The sequence below is a fragment of the Caloenas nicobarica genome, chromosome 1, assembly GCF_036013445.1.
Source record: "Caloenas nicobarica isolate bCalNic1 chromosome 1, bCalNic1.hap1, whole genome shotgun sequence".
NCBI lineage: Eukaryota > Metazoa > Chordata > Aves > Columbiformes > Columbidae > Caloenas > Caloenas nicobarica.
In genome coordinates, this window is record NC_088245.1 from 65,136,107 (window position 1) to 65,158,772 (window position 22,666).

General features: G+C 41.8%; 1 protein-coding gene across 1 annotated transcript in view; it reads left to right on the plus strand.

Moving 5' to 3' along the window:
* The window catches only part of CHPT1 (choline phosphotransferase 1), a 23,147-nt gene continuing 481 nt past the window's right edge, over window positions 1-22,666 (plus strand). The window contains exons 1-8 of the mRNA XM_065656642.1: window positions 1-627; window positions 9,464-9,611; window positions 10,665-10,806; window positions 14,315-14,399; window positions 16,088-16,219; window positions 16,603-16,761; window positions 18,872-18,997; window positions 19,522-19,632. Coding sequence (XP_065512714.1) covers window positions 385-627; window positions 9,464-9,611; window positions 10,665-10,806; window positions 14,315-14,399; window positions 16,088-16,219; window positions 16,603-16,761; window positions 18,872-18,997; window positions 19,522-19,632 — 1,146 coding nt within the window. The 5' untranslated portion in view covers window positions 1-384. The remainder of the gene's footprint in view (window positions 628-9,463; window positions 9,612-10,664; window positions 10,807-14,314; window positions 14,400-16,087; window positions 16,220-16,602; window positions 16,762-18,871; window positions 18,998-19,521; window positions 19,633-22,666) is intronic.

Genomic DNA, 22,666 nt, shown 5'->3' on the forward strand with positions numbered 1-22,666 from the left:
AGGCCCATCACGCTGGGCCCCAGCGCCAGCCGCGACCGACCGCACACTGGGAAATGGCAGCGGGCAGCCTGCTGGCCCGGCCGGGGGGACCCCCACCCCCTCACGGCGACGTGGGGCTGGCAGAGCTGCCACGCCTGGGGCAACCCGCCTAGAAACACGGGCCCTGCGAGCGGGGCAGGGAAGGAGCCACGCTTCGAGGTGAAGGGACCAAAGGCGGGAGCGCCCGCCCGCACCGGCTGCCGCAAGGGCGCTGGCTCCGCGCCAGCTGGGCCGCTGCTGGGCGTCGGCCTCTTCCGCCTCCCGCCGCGGCCCTCGGCCCAGCCCCGCCCCGAGCGGCGGCGGCCCGACCCTGGTGCGCGGCGGCCTCCGCGGCGGGGCGGCGGCATGGCCGTGCTCTGGGCCCTGCCCGCGCCCCTTAGCCCGGCGCAGCTGAAGCGCCTGGAGCAGCACCGCTACAGCTCGGCCGGGCGCTCGCTGCTGGAGCCGTGGCTGCAGCCCTACTGGTGCTGGCTGGTGGAGCAGGTCCCGCCGGGGCTGGCCCCCAACGCCATCACCCTGGGCGGCCTCCTGCTGAACTGCCTGACGGCGCTGCCGCTCATCGCCTGCTGCCCCAGCGCCACCGAGCAGGTACCGCCGGCCACGGCGCCGCCGCTCCGTGAGCGCCTGGCCCCTTCCCCCGCCCGCCACCGCCTCCTCCCGGCACGGCCTCGCCTCCGCCCGCCGGCCCTGCCGGGGTCTCCGTGCCCTCCAGCGCTGCGGCTGCCGCAGCCCGGCCAGCGCGGGGGACTCGGCCCGGTACCTCGGGCCATTGCCCACCGCGCCTGTCGCTTGCGCCTTCACCGCGATAACACGCCGGGCCTGTCCCCTGGTCGGGAGGGCTGAGGTAGCGGCTGCCCTGAGCTATCGGGGCAGCGGCCCTGCGGGGGCGTTAAGGTTTGAGTTGCCGAAGTGCTGGGGGTGCCATGCGAAAGGAGGGGTTTCCGTGGGCTCCTCTCTCCTCCCCAGCCCCGTGCGGAGCAGAGCTCCCCGCGGGCGTGGGGCTGCGGGAGGTGCTTGGCCCACGCCAGCTGCTGCGGAGCAAGGGGGTAGCCAGGCTCAGCCTGGCCTGTGGGACCTCAGCCTCCTCCAGGGACCATCTTGCGTCCCACACGTGTCCCTCCGCGCAGGCAGAGGAGATATAAGCTGTGTCAACTCTCTTCTTGCGGGGAAGGCTGTGACAGATGGGCTGTGGGGGCAGAAACAGCTGCCAGCCAGGAGAGAGGGTGCGGGATGTGCCCGGGAGCAGAGCAGCGCCGGCCAGAGCTCACCCCAAGCCATGGCTGATGCCACTGCAGCATCGCTTAGTTCAGAATCGAGGTTTGGTTGTGTCTCAGCTGTATTAGCTGACAGCAGCTCAAATGCTTCCCGTCCTCACGTGGGAAATGTTTAATTGCTTTAACTTCTGGAGGGAGAACGGGCTCGTTAGTGTGGGCTGATGTGGATGTTGCTTCAACTGGGTTGCCGGCAGTTTCTCTGACAATTTAAGGAGCTCTGTTGGAGCTTCCCAATCTGCTGCAAGTTTCCCAGTGTGGAGTCTTCATGGTAGTTAGGGTGGGAACTATCAGGGGAAAATAGCTTTGTGTAGGTAAAATATTTTGAAGGGTGACAGTTGTTTTTTCTTGCGTTCCGATGGGCTTAAATCCTCATGGCAGAGGTGGCAGTTGATTGGTTGGTTTTGGTTTTTTTTAATAACTTGCATATGCTTTTGTGAGTGTTCTTGTTGACAAAAGCACCCTTCTTTTTCTCTAGTTGCTTTGCCCTTCGCGTTAGCAGAGGTGTTTGTGGCAGACATGTCAGCAAACTGATCCAGATCAAAATTAATTTTGCTTTGGGTTTACTCTAATCACTTCCCTGATACACATCCCCAGGTAGAGGCACTCTGTGGCATTGCAGGCAGTTGGAGAAGGGAGGATAGAGATGAGAGCAAATGGTTGGAAACCAAAGAATGTCTTCTAGTGACACTTTCAGAATTAAAATGCTTGTGATACCGCTACTTTTAGCTTAGTTTTGTGATGTAGATATCAATCATGTGCCAGCTATGTGTCTGGATGTCCATATTAGCTTTTTCTCTTTGCTATTCAGGAAAACAAAACAGGAGAAAGTAAATTCTAAGTTATTTTTCCCTTGAGGTCTGTTGTACAAAAAGAAAAAGGTTGCGTTGCAGACATCTAGGGAATTATTCCTTCCAGGAAAGCTTAGGTTGAGTTTTAGGAACTTTGCTGGGTTGGTTTTTTGATTTGGTTTGGTTTTGTTTTTTAAATTGTGGAAGCTGAATTTATAAGGACCTACAGTCTGGATAAAACTTCCTGTTCAGATATTAGTATATCAGCTACAAATACATAGCATGAAGCCAGATTCCGTATCCTGTTTGGTTTTTTTGTTATTCCCTCTGCACTGTGAGAGTAGCCCTCACTTTTTCTTGCTGTATCACTTAGGGCATCAGCATCATTATCTCTCTTCTGCTTCTTTAATGACTCAGCTTGTCTTCCACCTAAGATTTCATGCTTCTGGATGGCTTTTTTTTTAAAGCTAAAACTGTTGCAACACTAATTGGTGCTATATGCTTATGTTGTAATATCGACTTTGTACTTTTGACTTGAAGTGTGGGCTGGAAGGGCTAGAGGGAAGGTGGAACAGAAAATCATTTTAAAGATGATTGATACTAATGAAGATGGTGAACTAATATCATAGCGTAGGGCATTTCAACATCACCTTTCTACACTGCCAATCCACCTCTTCCATTCCATACAAGTCTTGATCGCCTGATGGACTAACAAGAACTTGTTATATCCTCTTGGTGGAGGTGTAGGAGCACTGTATAGAAGACTTAAATAAAGTAACAAGCAGGTTTTGGGTTTAGGTGTGTGCTGGTTTTTTTGTTTTGTTTTTCTATCAACTGGTTTGTGTGATGGTTGGTTTTGGGGTTTTTTTTTCCCTAACCAGTCTTAAGCGGGCCACTTCTATTAGTCCTCTGTTGAAAACACTGAAGTCTTGATGTTTGTACAAACCATCCAAAAGAAGTAAGACGGCTTGCTGTTAAGTTACGAAACCAAGTCTTGCAAATGAAAGCATCCTCAGGCCTGATGAGTCCACCTAGCTCAGGGCTCCCTTGGACAGCAGCTGCTGGCAGATGCTTAAAAAAGAGATCTTTCCCCAGTACACCCTTGCAACTGCCAAAAACCTGTGGTTTAGGGGTTTCTCAGCAAGAAATTCTGCACAGGTTACACGTTAGAACAGCAACTGATGGATCTGTTTCGCCACAGACACCTTCCTACTCATGATACTGCCTCTGGAATTATTTGTTTTGAACCTGTTAGTACTTTCAGTTTCCATTATGTCCTGTTGCAGTGAATTCCACAATTTAATACTTTGCTCCCTCACACACAGTTCAATTAATGTCTAAAACCATACAATGCTCCCTTATTCTCTTACTAGGTAGTCGTTATTTCCTTATGTGCTATTCTTTTTATCTTCATCAGCATCAGGAGCCACTAAAAGCCAGTTTGCTACTGACTAGTGCAATATGTTTTGGCTTTGTAAAATATTGCCTGCTTCATTAATGTCTTCTTTTCTGGTAGAAACATGGGTTGTGTCACTGTCTCCTGTAAATGCACATTTCAACATAAGCCTTCTTATACGTAGCTAAGCCATTAGCAGACTGCATCCCTCAAGTGCTGTTGTAACTAAAAATCTATGTGTGTAGATTTTTGTACAGTGTTGTCTGGTTTCCTACTCTGTGTAACTTAGGACAGTAACCTATAGACTTAATATATGGGACTGTTACATCAGGTGTGGTGCTGAGGAGGATACTACCTGCACATTTCATGTTCTGTGAAGGGCTGAAATATTTTCTTCACTGTGACCACAGGCTGGTTTTGTAGGGTTTTTTGGTAATTATAAAATATTTAGGAATGAAAAGTTTTGCTGACATTAAGTATGAACAATGTGTATTTGCTGCATTAGAGTGTAGAAGGAGGGCTGCTTGGGTGAATATTTCTGTTTTATCCCACCATTTGACAATGAACTGTTTTGGTCTACTGCAAGCTGACTTCTCTGAATTAGCTAGAGTTACTTCATTAGGATTTGCACAGGAATCTCTTGTACCCTTTCCCATTCTGGGGGAAAATGACATGTTAAGTTTTTCCTTGCGTCAACACCAGGAAGAGAATTGGCCGAACATAATTCTCTGTCTTTTTAAAAGGGAGAAAGGAAACTTTGATCCTGCTGCTTTCATGTTTGGTTATGGAGGGGCTTAGCTTCGGTAATCCTTCAAGCTCAGCCACAGATCTCTCTAAAATACCATAGGAAGCTAGAACAGACAGAAGTTAATGCTAACAGTAATTATTACTTTTTACTGAATTCATGTTTATTTAAAAAACAACAACAAAAAAATCTTGTAGCAGTTGCAGCAAAATCTAGGCAAAGAGTCCCCAAACTGATCAGAGTAGATTTTGTCCATTGATAAAGACTTGTCCTGCTTGTTCTCAGCTTCTTAGGTTCCATCATGTCTTATTTATTTGTTGTTTTATTTGGTTGGTTTTTAGCAGTGATGTCAGGAGTCGGGCTCAAGGGTTCTCATGCAGAGAGCAGAGGGAGGGGAATGAAGGCTTGTGATGGCTAACTCTGTAGAATTGCTTAAGAAATGGTGTAGTAAATTTATAAAAGGGTGCCATATCCTGCTGAAATACGCTATTTAGAAAGCCATACATCTAGGGAGACCAAAAAGCAGGAGACTCCAGTTAGCTCTGCTATAATATTAACTGTTTCGAGGGAGAGGTGTGTTGATGAAGTGCTATCTCTGCTTCTCTCTCTCTTTTTAAAAAGCTCACTTTGAGGAAAACCCAACAAACCACCACCCCAAACAAAAAAAGCCCACAACACCTTTTAAACTGAAAGAGGGATTGTCTTGAGTTTTCTTCCTGTGAGAGGGAGAAACAAGGGGAAGATGTGGACAGGCATGACATTATGTAAATGGCAAGGGCACAACTGAGCTTTTTGGGAGAGAGAATAGAGAAGTAGAAAAGAGGGTGAACTGGAGCAGCTGGTATGAGGTGGGGGAGTCGGGGTGTGAAGGAAGAAGCATTAAGGCCCTGACCTGTTAGAGGAGAAGTGTGAAGCACTGCGTGGGATGGAGAATCCAGCCAATATCCAGGAGTGAAGAATGGAGTACTCAGTAGTGAATGGGGAAAAAGAGGTATTTGGCTTTAAAGTAAGATACTGAAGGTTCAGGAACCCTGACAGAGGGGGACAGGACCTCTTTTAAAAGGAGCTTGTTGGGGACAGGAGGATGCTAAAGGAATGCAGGGAGGTGCTGGTGTGTGTGGAGTGCACTTGGGCTACAGTATGATTATTTTTTTTCCTCCCTGCCCTCTCCCCCTGCTATAATGCAGATTTAAACAGCCCCTTCCCTTCTCTTGCTATTAGTACAATTGTACACAGTGCTTTGTGCTGAACGAAAGTGAGGGAAATGATCCATGTCTGGGGGGAAGAGGGTGGGAGTCTAGTAAAAATTCTCTCTATTCTGGATCTGTTCCAGAGAGGGGCCATGTAAACTAGGGCAAAATGTAGTAGCTGTGGGTTGATGAAGCGAGATTATGACTAAATGTAATGGGTAGTTAAGAGGGACTGAATCTTTACATATTGCAAAAGCTTGGGCTGTTGAACTCTCTGGGCTTGAAAGCTTTGCTTGAAATAAGCAGTAAGTGATCTCCTGGGCACATGTAGTCTTCTGCAGCTGTCTGTGCTTTTTTGTGGGGTGGGATCACAGGAGCAGAAGAATAAGGATTGCTCTTCAACCTACACTTTTTCCTGAAGGAGACGCGTGCCACACATACCTGTCAAACACTATATACACATGGTTTTGTTTTGACACTCTGGTTCAGTAGATGACCAGACCTGCTGTACCAGATCTGTGCGTGAGAAGGTTCTGGGACCGTATCGTCTTTCAGACATCCTTTTTAATTGAAGCAGAGAAGCATTCCCCCGCCTTCCCCCAGGTTTGTGTTCCCTTTGCGTTCCATGATAATAGCATCTAGCTCTGGCCAAATAATACATTTGCTTGGACAGGATATAACTTTGGGCAGAGATAATAAACACCTCATCAGTGAAAAGCTGATGATTATTGGGAGCCTCCTGACCTTTCTGCTGAGTCTGTCAGCCATGTCAGCATTCTCAAATGCTTCCACTTCTCTCATTTACAAACTACTTGGGTCCAGCGTGGGAAGCCAGCATGGGACATCCCTGGATGGAGAGCCAGGCATATGAGAAGGTGGCGAAGATGGCAGCTGTAGCTGTATTGGGAGGGCAGATAGCAGAGAGAATCCATGGTTATTAGGAATTTCAGAAACCTCTGTGCACCTTTCGTGATTTGGAAGACTGTATTTTACTGATTAAAACTTTAGAGCATTCATTTCATCTACTAAGTGCATAGTTGATGAGAAGTGAGCTTTGGTTACTACTGCTTTGGGTTAAATTTGAACTGACAGCCTAGAGATGAAATGCTCCAGATTGTGTTTCTAAGCTCTCTCAGAGACACCTGTTCCCCTGTTCTTCTCCACAGCTGCAGGGATACAGGTGCATCCGCTACAGGTGTTACTGGATACAGACGATCCTTACTGGGAAGAGGATGAAAATTCTCCCCCTCTTTCCAGATCGTCAAGGAGCAGAACATTTTAGTTTTGGAGCCTGGGGGGACTGTAGCTTTGATTTGTCCGAGCAGGCGCTAATGCAAACAGACTTGGATCAGCAGTCTTCATGATTATACCTGTACTATAACTTGCGACTCAACAAAAGCCACTGCTTTGTCAAAAAGACCAATAGGAGAGATTTGAGTTGAAGCTGATTTGTTTATTTTTACACTTAATGTGTTATGCTTGTTTTGAGGTAAGGTAAATGTGGACATTGTTACCTTGAACAAGAATTCTTGCATCATGTTGTGTGGGTTATAGAAGAAAGTTTCACAAACTGAGTACAGTAACCAGCATGCAAGCCTTCTGTTTTGGTTAGAATTGAGGGTTTTTTTCATGGACCTTGCATGTCAAAAGGCTGTGGTAATACCAAGCATACAGTACTATGGCTAATGATTAAAAAAAAAAAAAAGTGCCATAACAGGTTTTTGTTCCTGAGTGGTGTTTCAGTTATGGAAATGATCCGATTAAATAAGAAACTGCCCACGCTCTGGCATTTGACTTAATTGGTGATGTGCCTCACACTGAGGGGGGTGAATGCAGAGTGGGTAAGGAATTTGGCTAGCGTGTTTACCGCTGGATACAGCCTGGTTTTGTCTGTGATATGGAGAACCTGAGGACTTTAAAGCAAACTAAACATTTTTTTCAGTTACAGGTAGATGGTTGTAAATGGAGGGGAGCCTAATGCAACCAAAAAAACCAGTGGTGTCCTGGGCAGAATTGCCAGGTGTGACCTGGTTTACTTCCCAAAATCCAGGGATTAGAAGAAACCTAAATAACTGTACGAATTCCATTCTAAGCATCAAACATTTATTGCTGTCATCACTTCACCTGCATTTCTGTAGTGTGATCTTTGGGGGGGCTATAGGATACCAGTATGTTAAGTGTCCATTGGAATGAGAATATCTACTCCTCCTCTTTTACCTGCTTAAGGCTTCCAACATCATCTGTGACTACAATTTTTCTTACTTTCCTTGGATTAAGGGGAAAGATGGCCTTGCTAATTTTGAAGAATTTTCTGTGTTTTCTAGATTTCTATGTACATACAAAGCCAGACTTCTTGCCTATAGCTGGAGTCCCCCATTCTTTGACTGCCTTTTGCTTCAAAGCTGGGCAAACCAGACAACCATTGGACTTTAAATGGTGAAATGTTTTATTGATGAAATTATCCAAATACTAGGTAGTGGGAAAATAATAAATTTGCTGACAATATTGTTTCCATATTAAAAGTATAAAACTAAGTGATAACATAGTGTATCAGCCAGCCTTAAAAACATGAGGAAGTCTTAAATAACAGCAAAAAAAGCTGTTCAGAACTAAACTTGGCTTAAGCACGGTGGTTCTTGGGAAGGATGTATTTTGTGATCAGTCTAACTGGAGCCATAATGTTTTTCCTAGCTCAAAGCAGTGAGTATGATGATGACGAGAAAACAGAATGTCTGGAGGAGCAGCTCACGTCATCTCCATTCTTGTTGCTGCCTGCTCCTGTCCCTGCCTATGAACTGACTGGCAACTCTCATTTTTCTTTTTCCCCAGCAGTGACACTGGGTTTATGTGTGGACAAATCTCAGCTCGCCGAGATTTGATCTGTTCTCTAAATCTGCTTAATAGCCTTTACCGGACTTTGGAAATCCATGTCATTGCGTTGGTCTGTTTGTGCCACAGGGGAGGAATTGTGGAGGTGTAGGGACCGCGGCAGCTGCTGCTGACCAGGTAGTGGGAAAGGATTCAGCTCTGGCTGCCTGCAACTGGTCACTTGTTTCACGTGCAAGTTGCATTTCCAACATTTGTCCCTAACTTTGGCTCTCTTTTCCTGAACAGTGCTTTTCAATGTCAAGGGTACTGCTGGGAACTACCTGTGACAAAAATGTTGCCTGTACTTTGTTCAAAAGGTGTTATAAATAATTTTTAGTAAACACTAATTTCTAGACAGACATACTGACTGTGCATATGAAAATAATGCATTTGAATGGTATTACTTACTGTAGGACAGTTCCTTTGAACCTAAGACTGGTGTTAATGTTGTTTTGAAAATCTGTTAGTCTATATTAAATAGATGGTTGGTCCTTCATATTTAGTGAATGACTTAATTTCTTCAAACACTTGTCCAAAGTGCCCATGTAGTCAATTTTTCTATGTTGGAAAAAATGTCTTTCCTTAAAAGCTGACGTATTTATTTAGTAAAATGTAATGGGCTTTTATATCTCTGTGGTGTAAGACCAACGAAAATGATTCTATGATTCTGTAAATCATTGAAGCGTCTGTCACATGAACTGCTTAGAACTTTAGTTTAAGTGGCTTACTACTAGTTTGTGTTTTAAAGATTAATTTTATTTTCATAACATTTTTCAGCACAAAGAAATATAGAAATACTGTGGTTTTAAGGTGGAAAAATAAGTCAGTTGATGCAGAAGAGAGGTTAAAGTTTGGGGTTGGTTGTTTGTTTGTTTTCTGGGTTTATTGGTTGGTTTTGTGGGGTTTTGTTTGGTTTTGGTTTTTGTTGTTGTTTTTAATAAACAGAAGGACCTGTGTTTCACTGGCATATCTGGAGTAGTTCATTATAGTAGTTACTCCAATTCATGTAGACACTACCACGCAGAATTTGGTTTGTCCATTAAGTAACAAATAGCGCAATGTAGTATATTTTTGTGCTGAACAATATTTTGCCTTTAATGAAATAGATTATCAGCTAAGAAATTGGGAACTGCCTAGTGACCTTTTATGTGAATGTCTTTCAGGCACCTTTTTGGGCATACATCCTGGGTGCATTAGGACTTTTTATCTACCAGTCTCTGGATGCCATTGATGGGAAGCAAGCCAGAAGAACAAACAGTAGTTCTCCTCTAGGAGAACTCTTTGATCATGGTTGCGACTCTATTTCCACAGGTAGCCTCAACCTACTGTTACTCATCCTAGTTTTAGAAAAGTTACCTGTTTTCAAGAGCGGCTGTTTAACCGCAGATTTGTTGAAGCTGGAAAGGACTTCTGGAGATCACCCAGCCCACCCTCCTGCTCAGAGCAGGTTCAGGATGTTCCCATCTCTCAGGATAACTCCACCATCTCCTGGTCACCCCAGCCCAGGCTGCCCCTGACCTTTGCATCCCTGACCAGTGTCGGGGAGGATAGTTCAGAAGAGCCTTTGGCAGGTGATGGGTAACATGCGTTCTGCTCACTCTCACTGTGCATCTTCCCGTACAATGCTCTTTGAATGAGCTAAGTGCTGAACAAAGAATTGTAAGAGTGTGCTTAAAGATTCTTTACTGTACATAGCCTGTGTTTTCCAGTAAGGTACAAGTGATGCCTACTAAAGGATTTTAAGTACCTACAAGACTCATGCTGCCATGTGAAACTAAGGGTTCTGCTGTAGGAGTGAGGTGCCAAAATATCGTTTGGTAATAAGGCATCTAGCCTGGTACGTAGGAGAAGAATAATTTATGTTCCTTAGAAGAATAAGTTTTAAAAAAAAGTTGATTTGTACTCCATAACAAGTAAGCCTTGCTCAGTTTTACTTTCCGTAGCTTAGCTGCTGTTGGTGGCAATGCCTGTACTTCTGTAAAAGCTTAATGGCTGAAATATTTGTCCTGGGAGTTGGTGTGTTCTTTGTGCCTCACTTCCCAGAGCAGTGCAACTACCAGTCTGAGCTTGGGCCCTTCAGATGAAGCTGACAGTGTCACAAAGAACATGAGGTGACAAGGCCAGAAGAAGAGAGAATGACCACTGTAGGCTAAGTGGGGGGCCTTGCTTAGAAGAAAAGGAGTCCTGTGTTTTGGTCTGTCCTTGCCAGGACTGTCCCCACGGTAGCTACTCAATAAAGTATCAGTCATATCAGTACTTCGTTATAGTGATGCAAAATGCTATGTGATTTTTTTTTTTTTTTAAATTTCTCTTTGCTGCAAACAAAGAGGGTTTGTGACTAACGTGTTCATTTCTGCTTTTCAGTTTTTGTTGTCCTTGGATCCTGCATAGCAATTGGACTAGGAACACACCCTGACTGGTTGTTTTTCTGTTGTTTCGTGGGACTGTTCATGTTCTATTCTGCTCACTGGCAGACATATGTATCAGGCATACTAAGGTTTGGAAAGTAAGTAGGTGTCTTTAGATGTATATGTGGCTTAATGGCTGAGACTGCTAGCTACTTGATTTCCATTTCTTCATGGTTTTTTCCCTGCTCTCTCTTCCTCTTACCTTCTTCCTCATCTCCCTTCTGCCCTAGCAGACCTGTGTCTTACCTGGCCAGAATTTTAAAACTGCATAATACTGAGCAGAGGACCTGTCCTTTTAGCAGCTGGTGTTATCTGGATATGCTTTATTTGCATGCATTTCACACTTCTGTCTGCAGATTTGTTTGTGGAACTCATGCAAGCACCATGCAGGCTCAGCCCAGAGAGATCTTGCCTGCAGTATAAACAAGTGCTCCGTGTAGGAGTAGAGACAGAGCAAGCATCTACAGTCCCTGCCTTCGTAATCTCCCAGCCACAGAAGAGTTTCAGCCCAGGGGACTCTGAACCACACGCATTTTTTTTAGAGAAATTTCCCTGTTAATAGGATTCCCTTCCATGGACATTTTCAGTCTTCCTTTGAACGAGCTCTCTGCATCCACTGCATCCTTTTGCATGGACTTCTACAGAGCTATGGCAGTGCTTGAAGAATTACCCCAGATTTATGTCGGTGCTTTGCGTTTAATCTGGTTCATACTGGTTTTGATGTCCTGTAGCTCTTGTACTGTGTCACAGTTCTAGTGATCGCTGTGATGCTGTTCATGACTTGGTAGAAATTTCATCTCACTGCAGCATAGGAGGAGAAGTCATGACATTCACGTAGAAGATACCAATTTCAATTTAACTCCTAATAATGTGGAGATTGCTGCACCCTCTTGCAGCTCTGGTGGTGCCTAGCCATGGCCTTTTGCTGTTTTTAAACAATGAGCTGCACTTCAGGAATGATTTTTGAGGAAAAGATCAGAGATTTCCATAGCAGCAAAACTGGAAATACATGCTAGAGGAAGACTATCCTGATAATCCCAATCACTTGCTAAGTCACCTTTCTATAACCCTACTTAGCTCTGACCTGCAAGAAGCACCTTAGTGAATCTGAGCATCACTCTACACGCAGGCTCGTGATCAAGTGATCAGCTGTCCTTGCATACTGTTCAATGTCTGTATCAAAAGAAAGCTGTCTCTGTGGTACTGCTAAGAGCTCTCTTTTATTTGCTGATAACGCATTTTACCACAAAAGCTGTAACTCTTCTAGCTACCTACCTGTCCTGCCTTTTTTTAATGGACATCTTGTGCTGCAAGCAAAAAGACATGCTTTAGAGATTTCAGATGGCTGAAATAGGTTAATTTCCTTATGTGACAGTGGAGTGTACAGTGAAGGGAGATGCATTATGCCATGAGCTCTGGGATTTTGCATAAATGGTTGCTTTTCTGTGCCTTTCGTTCTTGCATAAAATGTGAGAATGATTCCTCTACATCAGGAAGGCACTAAATATAGTGATAGTGCATAGTACAAGCAGTTCAGAATGGCCTGGTGTTCCATGCTTACTGTTTGAAGTTAGACACAACTTTTCTCCAAGATAACTTATTTTTGTTTACTGAGAACAAGATTGGAGTTGTTTGAAGACTCACAATTTTATTTCTCTTGAGTATAGAGGTGAGAGACTAGATGAAGGCAACAGTATATTACTCTAAATATGATAAGACTTAATAACACGGACTGAAGCTTTCACTGATGCTGTTCCTGAATTAGCGGCACTTGATTTTAGAAGTCAAATGACAGATAAGATACCTAGCGCTGATGGCCAGGAAGGATCAGAGTAGCCGGGTACTGTGCCACCGCCAGGTTGTGTAGAATACCGCACAGTGTCTGATTAAAATCTTTGGACTCTGATTCGGGCTGTGTTGCAACCAGCTGCCTGAGCCTCTGTAAATTAAGTACTAAACTTTGGCACATATAAACATTCAACTTCAAGGTCGAGCGTCCTCCTGCCACCAGCAACAGCAAGTGCAGGACAGCTTAGATATAGGTTTTAATAGTATAAGAGTGTGCCCTTGCATATGGATGGTTTTGCACAACATAACTGACAAGTTCAGTGTGTGGCTACAGCAGCGACTGGGCAGGTGTGACACTTCAGCCCTGGTAGAGAAAAGCCCCCTCCCATCAGCGCTGTCCCGTTTCCCCCCTGCACAGACTCACTTGACTTCAAGCCAATTCATGAAACGGGCAGAAGATGACAATCTGGTGTGAGGCTGGCAAGCTGACCTGGTCCACCTTACAGGCCCATGAGCACCACAGCCAGTACAGATGAGGGAGCACAAGGGCATAGAGATGAGAGGACTGCCCATTCCCATGGCTTCGAACAGTGATGAGCACCTCAGCATGTCATCTAGTTGCAGCTTAACCTTTGGCTCTTCTAAGACTAACAGTCTGAAGCTTGTGATGAAACTTGGTGTATTTTATCACTATCTTTCTGATGAAAGAAGAGAGTTTAATGTTACTGTGATTATCATGATCAGATAAATGTTTTCCATTAGCCGAGAGTTGATTCCTATCTCCCTTTCAAAACACCCTGTTTCCTGTGCATACAGTTCACATGCTAAGCAAGTAATGATAACATGTTGCCTTTGGTCATAATACCTTAAAACAGCAATTTTATTCTAACTGCTTAAAGAAATGTTGTATTTTAAACATCCATTGTCACTGTTTGCTGGTAACTGCAGTACAAAGATCAGGTGCCTGTCTCAAAACCTTTGGTGGCATAAAAGGTACCTTAGATGTGCACACTTACTTATTTTAAAGCTTTACTGAAAGTATCAATTCTGTGCCTTGAGCCTCTGCTTAACTGGTTTTATATATTCAGGTCTTCTCAAAACATTTCAGCAATCAAATACAGTAAGAGAGAGTTTGGCTATCTTGTCTGAGAACAAAGAAGGTGGAATACAGTCTAGACTTTAGGGGGCATGCAAGGACACCTATTTAAAAAATGTTTTTAAGGAAAAAAACAAGATATCAATGATATGTCCTCTGAAACAGGACAGATGCTTAGCTATCCACTGGCTCTGTCCTCAAAATACCGGCCATATGTTTTGCAGGCTGTATCTGTCAGGTTTTCATGATACGATGGCTTAAAAAATCTTTTCTGTCCCAGCCTATTCCTCTCGGTCCGTACTTCTATATGATGTGCTTTTAATGGATATGTTTGATTGTATTTACTGTGAGCTTGCCTTAAACTTCGATTTGATACTTAACACAGCAACATGTGTAAATTTATACAAAGTTCTCAAATAGTTAACAATGTATTTATTCGAGATTTTTCCAGTATTAAAATTATATGTAGGTTGCTTTAGATACAGAGTATAGGTTTATTCTTAAATCTGAACCAAAGATGTGTTGCTCCATATACAGTACCCTTCTCAGTCAAGGAAAATCATATTCTATATACATTGAGGTAATTAGAAATACTTTTGAGGAGATAATTTAAAGTTACCGTTTTGTTTTGCTTTACCCGCCCCCTCCCCCGCCCCCCGCCTTACTCTTACAGAAGAAAACCCTTTTCTTTAACTAAATCTCCCTTTCTTTTTCCTTCATAGATTTGATGTGACTGAAGTTCAGATAGCCATAACAATGCTGCTCTTGATATCCGCATATGGTGGAACAGCAATATGGGACTATAAGGTAAGTGTATTAACTGTTCAGAATTCCCACTGAGTATTCAGTTCTTGTGGTATATGAAGTTATCCTGTGCAAGTACCGTCAACACCTACTGGTTGTCTAATGTTCTGGTTTAGCTTATTGTACAAATGCAGGTTATTTTTATGTTGTAGTTAACTTAGGTGTGATGGTGTGACTTCCCATGCACAAATTTAGAGCTACGTAGAGGAAAAAAGACCCCATCTGCCACATATAAACTTCTGGTCTGGAAATAAGACTGCAGATACTTAAGCTTTAACAGATTTTGTTCTAGTTTTATTTCTTTTGTATATCATGAGACATACATTTCTGTTCAGTTAAGTGATTTATAGGATACTTTATTTTAAAATTTAAAGATTAAATGCTTCAATCCAGGGGTGTCAAACTAATTTTAGGACTGTATAAATGTAGGAGTGTCCTAAAATTACATTTGGCCCTTTGAAGGCAACCGCGAGGCTGATGCCGCCCCTGGTGAAAATGAGTTTGACACTCCTGCTTTAATCTAACAAAACCATGGGATGAAGTTAGGGGATTTGCAGTTATGTAATCCATATGTATGTTCTGATGCACAGGTACTGACTTTTAATAGTTATGTCAGGTCCGACATAACTGTAAATATCTATATTTAAAGAATTATTTTCTGTCCGAAAGCATTTCCCTACCTCTGTCTTTTATTCTCATCTTTGAAGAGGTACTTTAGTGGACGAGATCAAAAGTATATTAGACTAATGTCTTCATCCTTTCTAGGGTCTTTACCCAGAAATGTATAGTTCTGCTTGGTTATAGCTCACAAAAGAGCGGAGACCATTCCATGCTATTGATAACCGGTGCAAATGTAAACATAAACCACTGCGGAATTCATATTGATTCACGAGTTTACTTAGCAATTAAGAAATATTTAGCTAAACTTTGTTTCCCCATCCTGCAAGATGCTTTTGTTCCATATTCAAACAGCTTATTTTCATGTTGGAAAATAAAGTAGGCACATTAGACTTAAATTATGATTAATTTTTTTTCTTCAGTATTAAAATATGTGGTACTTATGCTGTATCTCAAAACAATCTACAGTCAAAAATATAGTCAATGGTTTCAATTTATTACTATTTCTTTTTGTTTGTTTGTTTTTAAATCCCCTGCTGCCTTGGGAAGTTTCCTTGAAACTGCAGTTGATTCTGAAAGGTAACTGTTTAATTAAAATTTGTATCTGGAGACTATTTTGAATGCAAAGATACAGCATACAAACAACATGTACCAAAACATAAAGCAGGCAGATGGTGTTTGCATTTCCTGTGGTTCAATATTGTGTTACGCAGCAAAATAGAAGGAACTATCCTGCTCCCCCGTCCCGTGCCTTGGTGGTGCAGTATTCTGTGTCATGTTTTTGCTTATGTAGTAAAAATATTTGAAGAATGTGGGAAGGACAAACACAGGAAGATCTACCTGAATTTCAAGACCAGAACTTAAGTACCCAAAGTTGAGTTTAAACATTACAAAAGAAATTTGTCGTCTCCCAAATAAGGCAATAAATTCCAAACACTGTCCTCCTGAGCTCATTCCCAAGAAAGCCAGAGCTCAAATAAAACAATTGTTTAGTAGGTATTGATAGCTTTTTTTAATCACTCTTTAAAAAATGTCTTATCCTTTTAATACCTTTCTCTGTTTTTCCTGCTAAGGTCCCTTTTGTGGGCTTAGAGCTGAAGTTCTTTGCAGTTCTTGGCATACTGTGTGGAACAGCACTTTCTTGTTTCAATTACTTCCGTGTCATCTTTGGTGGAGGGGTTGGAAAGAATGGATCTACAATAGCAGTAAGTTGTTTTAAAAATCTGAATGAGTTTTGAATAATTTATGCCCATAATTTATTGCACTTCAGATGATTATAAAGGTTTTATCTGTTTAAGCATTTAGGCAGACAAGCATGTGAGTGTTGGATGGCTAAAGCAAAGATTTCATTATCTGCCTTCTCCCTACCTGTTACTGGATTTCTTCTGTCACAGGAACCAGCAATGTATTTTCTTACAAAAGTGATTAGTGGTCATTGCAAAGGATACTAATAGCATTGGCATAATGCTAACTGACCGCCCCCAAGTTTTTACAACTCTGGTTTTGTTTAATGGGATTTGCAATATGTATCTGGACCTTCCTGTGTGACTGAAGCCTAAAATAAACTTTCTGTCCATTTGTATTTCAGGGAACAAGTGTTCTTTCACCAGGCCTGCACATTGGACTACTTATCATGCTGGCTGTTATGATCTATAAAAAGTCTACAACTCAGCTGTTTGAAAAACACTCTTGCCTGTATGTCTTGACATTTGGATTTGTGAACGCTAAAATCTCACAGAAGTTGGTGGTAAGGACTCTTATTTCAGTCCTAAACCTCCTACAAATAAACCAGTTCTCGGCTTAACGCTTGCTGGATCAGTGCACTGCAAGTTTTCCCATTCTGCTCTGCCGCTGTGTTACCAATTTCATTATGACCAAGACACTGAACTAGACTCAGGCTCCTACAGAGAGATTATATATGATGCTGATGCAAACACATACTTATTGTTGAATGTATTGGTTAGAACTTTCAGCTTTAACTTACTCCTAGAAATATACTCTTTAACATCATAACTGTGGTTCCTCAAGCCTTACTAAGAGTGCTGTGACTTCTGATTTAATTATCTGAAAAAGGAATTTACTTTAGTCATTAAAATCAAGAGAGAAACTTTTATATCTTTATCTCTTTTGTAATATAAAACCTCATCAATGGATTAAAAAAAAAATCTGCCTTACTATATATTTGCTAGCCAGCTGCCTTTTTTTTTTTTTTTTTTAACCCCCAGCATGACATTTTTCAAATACTAGAAAACAGGTATTCTACAGACTTGCTTGCTAAACAGGTGTTCACCTATTGAGTTACTAGGCTTGATTTGAGAGACAGAATGCTGATAAGAATGAGCCTTAAGATGGAACTTGAAGCAGTTCATCCCTTCTGTCAAACACCTTGGCTGCCTTGGTCACTCAGAGGACCCCTGGGTCCTGGTAGCCAGCTGTCATCGCTGCATGTACCTCAGCTCATTCATGGACACTTCTGAGCGTCCCAGGCTTCCCTTGATGCTTTATGTGTAGCTTTGAGGATAGTCTGCTCCAGAGGCAAATCTGTAAAGGTAGTTGGAAAGGATTTTGTGGGTTTAGCTCTCACAGTTTTCTGATCCTATTTCAGGAGGCCTTGTCCTTCAGGCACCCCAGATTGAGCAAAGTGCAGTAAAAACTTGAGGCATGACCAGGTGGGAGGCCCAGCAGAGACATGAGCCGAGATCTGTGCAGTTTCTGTGGATGTGCCAGAGCTGCTCCATGGGCACTAACCCTGCGTAGCTGTTGTACATCATGCCAGATGCGAGCCAGGAATCCCTCCTTTAGCAGCAGAGATGCATCCTCTGCTGGTTAGGAGTGGAGGCCTCTGTCAGCTCTCCTCTGGATGTAAGCTGCTGTGGTTTGTTAGACTAGGACACTCACAGGCTTTTCTGTGAATTTTGCTGTCCAGTGTAGAGTTGAACCTGATTTATATTATGCCAAGAGACCAATTTGTTTATAGGAACCTCTCAATACATTAATACTACTTGACAAGTGTCAACAATGCATGGAAGCAAGGAATGAATGGGTGATTTCTTACAGCAAACTTGGCACCTACGCTACTTTCCTTCTGCCATTTTTGAGCTTCCTGGTATGTCCTCTATAAAGTCTCCAACTTCTTACAAAAAACCCTTCTTCTGCCTCTCAGTTAAAGGTGAGCTCAAGTTGTCTCTAAGGATGCTAAATATGGAAGGATCAAGGTGTGTGTGTGGGCAATGGATTCCCTTCCTTCACCCTCAGTAATCTCTTCATCATTCTGTAAAGTACTTCTGTGCATATATTGCTCTCTCTGCTAAACAGTGAAAACAAGTCTTGTCACCTAAGCGAAAGTCTGGTTTCTAGTTAGCTTTTAGCTAAGTAAAGCCAACATTTTCAAGTTAGACTTCAAAACAACATTTCAAATGAATAGTATTCATTTTCAGTAATACACTTGTATAGTCTTACCCTTCAAATACAGCACTGACAAAATAAGAGTGGGGAACCCCTGCAAGTAGCTAAAATGCACTGGTATAGATGGAACTTAGAAAAGAACATTGAAGGACATACACATTTCTTATATACATAAAATGAACAAACACCAACTGATAATTCAAGTAGCGGTTATCACTGATTGAAGTGCTGTGTATCGATTGAATAACCTGGGAAGAGGCTACTTGGTCCTTGGGAAAGAAACTTGTCAGGGAGCAGCAGGCCCTGAAACGTTTGTGAAGCCCTTGCCCTGACTGCTGCCCTGGAACAGTGACCAGCAGGCTGTGGCTGGGCAAGGACAGCATCTTGCAGTGATGCACTTTTGTGTGTCATTTTCCTTTTTCTTCTTCTTTTTTTTTTTTTTTTCCACATAGGTGGCTCACATGACAAAAAGTGAAATATGTCTTCAAGACACTGCATTTATTGGGCCAGGACTTCTGTTTTTGGACCAGTACTTCAACAGTTGCATTGATGAATATATTGTTCTATGGATAGCACTGGTAAGCATTTCATTTTATACTTTTCCTTTGGAGCATACTAAAAGGAATGGATTGAGAACTGTCCCTGTCACTCTGCTCTGCCATTTCTGACTTGCTCAGATTTCAGCTGTCACTGCGGAGGCAGTGCCAGGACACCATGTAAACATGTATTTTTGGGAGCTAACTGGTTTTCTTTCCTTGGAACAGAGATGTGAAAGTAAATTTATAGATCTCTCTTGTAATTATGTTTTAGTCCAGGTGGTTTGTTTAAAGTTATTCTGTGAACTGCAGACTTCTTTTAAATCAGACTTTGTAAGTGTTTAGTGCTGTTTGGTTTTTTGGGTTTAGGGGATTTGTATTTTGGGTGTGGTATGTTGGGGTTTTTTCTTTTTCCTTTTGTTCTTCTAAACTAAACCGCCATATATCTGTAAGTTAAAATGCTTGTTAAACTTGTCACTTGAACAGATTCTGATTAAAGTATAGCTGAATTTATCATAGGAACAACTTTAATTTTTTTTAACCTGCTTTGTTTTGTTCTTTTGAAGTTCATATCCTTGTTTGATATGCTGAGATATGCCACTGGTGTATGCCTACAGATTGCTGCTCATCTTCATATACATGTCTTCAGAATTTCATCTCATCAAGCTCCTGAACAGGTTCAAAACCATAATGACTGATTAAATAGGTCAAGGACAAGAGAAGAAGCAGTTAGGGGAATGTTGAATGAAGCAGCTGGGGAAGACAGATTAAGCTTTTCAAGAAAATAGTTTTATGAGAAAGGTCACTCTGTCCCAGACATCACCAGATGTTAGAATTACTAAATACAAAGTCCTGCAGATTCAAGTGTGATCAGTACTTTTGCACCAGGATTTATTTCCCCCTGTGTTTTAGACGTTGCAGCTGTTATTTCATACCATAAATTCCACATTGAAATTACTGCCATTTCCTATTAGGTAACCATCATTCTGTACTTCTGGTCTGGTGAATGTATAATAGACTGCAAACCAAGGTGCTACCAACCAGAATTTGAAGAGGAGTTTCACTTTTCCCTAGACCAAGTGACTAATAATCTTCTAGTGTTAGTTTCTGAAGTCTTTTTGGAACTGCTGTGAAGTGGTAGTCAGAGGTATCAGTGATTACAGTACTGCATTAGTAAGACTGGTGAAATGAGGCACCCATGAGGTAAAACTACTTGTTAATATCTGTTCTAGTACTTCTAAAGAAAAAGCTACTGAAACAGTAGGATGAAGGAGGTACAACTCAGGAAATTTTTCTTCTATTTCAAAATACTGCTACGAGTGCCTTTAGGATTCGTGCATTCTCTAAGTACATAACCTACTGTTACTAAATACAGTTGTAGCTTGTATTTTCTTTCAAGGCCAGTTTCTGCTTTTGTGTTCATGATAAGGTTTGCCTCATCGTATTCCATCATTGTCTAGACTACAGGTAGTTGTGTACTTTGAGTACACTAACTTTACCTCCCCTAACTTGTATCTGTGAAACTACACAAGTGAAGGACAAAGTTAATTGATAAACTTAAATGACTGTGACTGTTTGACTGTGACAATGCAATGGACCCATATGTAATTCCTTCTGAAGTATGTTTGCTATCACTGTGTTCATATACCTTATAATCCAATTTGTCTTGTAGCTATCACTGTACTTTATCCAAACAAAACTCCATGGACCTAAACCATCATGTATAGTAAAATTCTCTAAAACAGAATGTCAGGCCCACCATCAGCTTTTCTCTTTCTTTAAGAACAGATCCCCTGGCTAACATAGCGTGCTCAGCTGAGGGGCTGTTGTCATTAGGGAAAAGCTGAATGAAAGTAGCTTATTATCTGTATGAGCAAATTATGACTTGCACACAAACCCTATGAGCTTAAGCTCCTTTGAAGAGGTACTATTTGAATATTATTTTTGTAAAAAGCTGTTGAATGCAAGTTTCCGTTACCACTTTCAGTTGCTGATATGTAGCTGTGAGTTTATGAAGTCCTTCCTGAACTGTACAATAAAGAATGCTATGGTTTGTTTTAAAAATATTGCCACTGCAGCTTCCTAGCTGCATGTTAATTCAAAAAGACTTCTGAGGTGTTCGAAGAACTTTAAAAGTGGTGTATTGTCTGCTAAATTTGGAGGGAATAAAATACCATCTATCACACTCCTGCCTAAGAAGGATACACTGAAAGACTTGAGAGATAACTGTAACAGTTACTGCCAAAGGACTAGCACTCTGAGTGACTAATATCAATTTCAAATTAATCCTACTAGTCCTTTGTGAGGCTGGGAAAGACACAGCATCTACATGTGAACTTAGCCTGAACCCAGGCCCTGGGCAAATAGAAGATGGTAAAGACTATTTCAGTTTGTCTGAATACTGTCAACAAACTACCCCACTGATGAAAAGACATAGGCAACTTTCTTTTAGAGTGAGGAGGTTTGATTCCCTAGAATGCTCAAAAATGTGTCATGTAGTAGGTTTAAGTAGTTTTAAGGACATGACTGAGGTACGTAGATGACAGGAAACTAGTGCAGAAATCATTAAGAAAACCAGAAACATGAGGCAATACTAACAAATAAAACCAGAACCATGAGGCAATACTAACTAACCTAGTACTGAAGGTAGGAAGCAAAAACTTAACTGTATTTCATAGCATTAGCTAATTGTCCTTAGAGGGCTGAGACTCAGCAGCACAGTTACAAATTGGTGTAGTTACCTGTTACCCACGAGAGGCCCACATGGCCTCACACATCATTCTAGCAACATAAATTCTGTGTTTGCTCCTTCCCTGAGTCGTAACAGACAGAGAACAAAAAGAGCTTGTTCAAGTTCAGTTGCAACCCAATAGTGAAGTTTCTGTAAGTTAGCTGTCACTAATGTGGCTCCCAGAACCAGAGAACCATCAAGTGATTTGATTCTGAACTAAAAATGCTAGTAAGCTGAGAATAGTCTGTATGGACTGGTTTTGAAATACATCATTATAAAAACATCACATTTGCGTGTGTGGGTGTGTGGTTGGTTTGTGGTTTATCTACTGTTGTATTTAAGCATTAAATATATTAGGAGCTACCTAATTTGTAAAAGTGGATATCGAGGTGTAATGTTTTTTTGTAAAACTGCATGCAAGCTAAGATGATTGTTTAATTTATACTGATGTACTGTATTGAGATACATGAAAGATAAATGCTTTATCCTTAAAACTTAGGCCTCCCTAAATTGCTTGTCATTTGGAACTGCAAAAAAGTAATATTCCATCTCAACAGCTTGTTATAACTTGTACTAAATAAATGAGCTAGATTACTTCTAGCAGTGGTTCTACAAGAACTATGTACCCCAAAATGCTAATGTTTTAATTATGCTTACTTGAGCAGATGTCTTATAAAGCTGTGATAGTCAGGTCATCATTCAACTAAAGAAACCTGCTTTTTGGACAAATTACAGAACTTCATAAATCTTTTACTAGTACAAAGATATTACAATATCTAACCTAGCAAAAAAGTTAACAAAATTTTCTTAATTTTACCATAATACACATCATTAAACAATGTTACATGAGCTATGTAATACTCTGTGAGCATTTGTAACTGCTGATATGCCAGCAGACTAAATGTTCAAACTATGAAAATCTTAAATTCTGCATCTTGTGAAAAATGCTTCTATTTGCACAATGTACCTAAAGGCCTAAA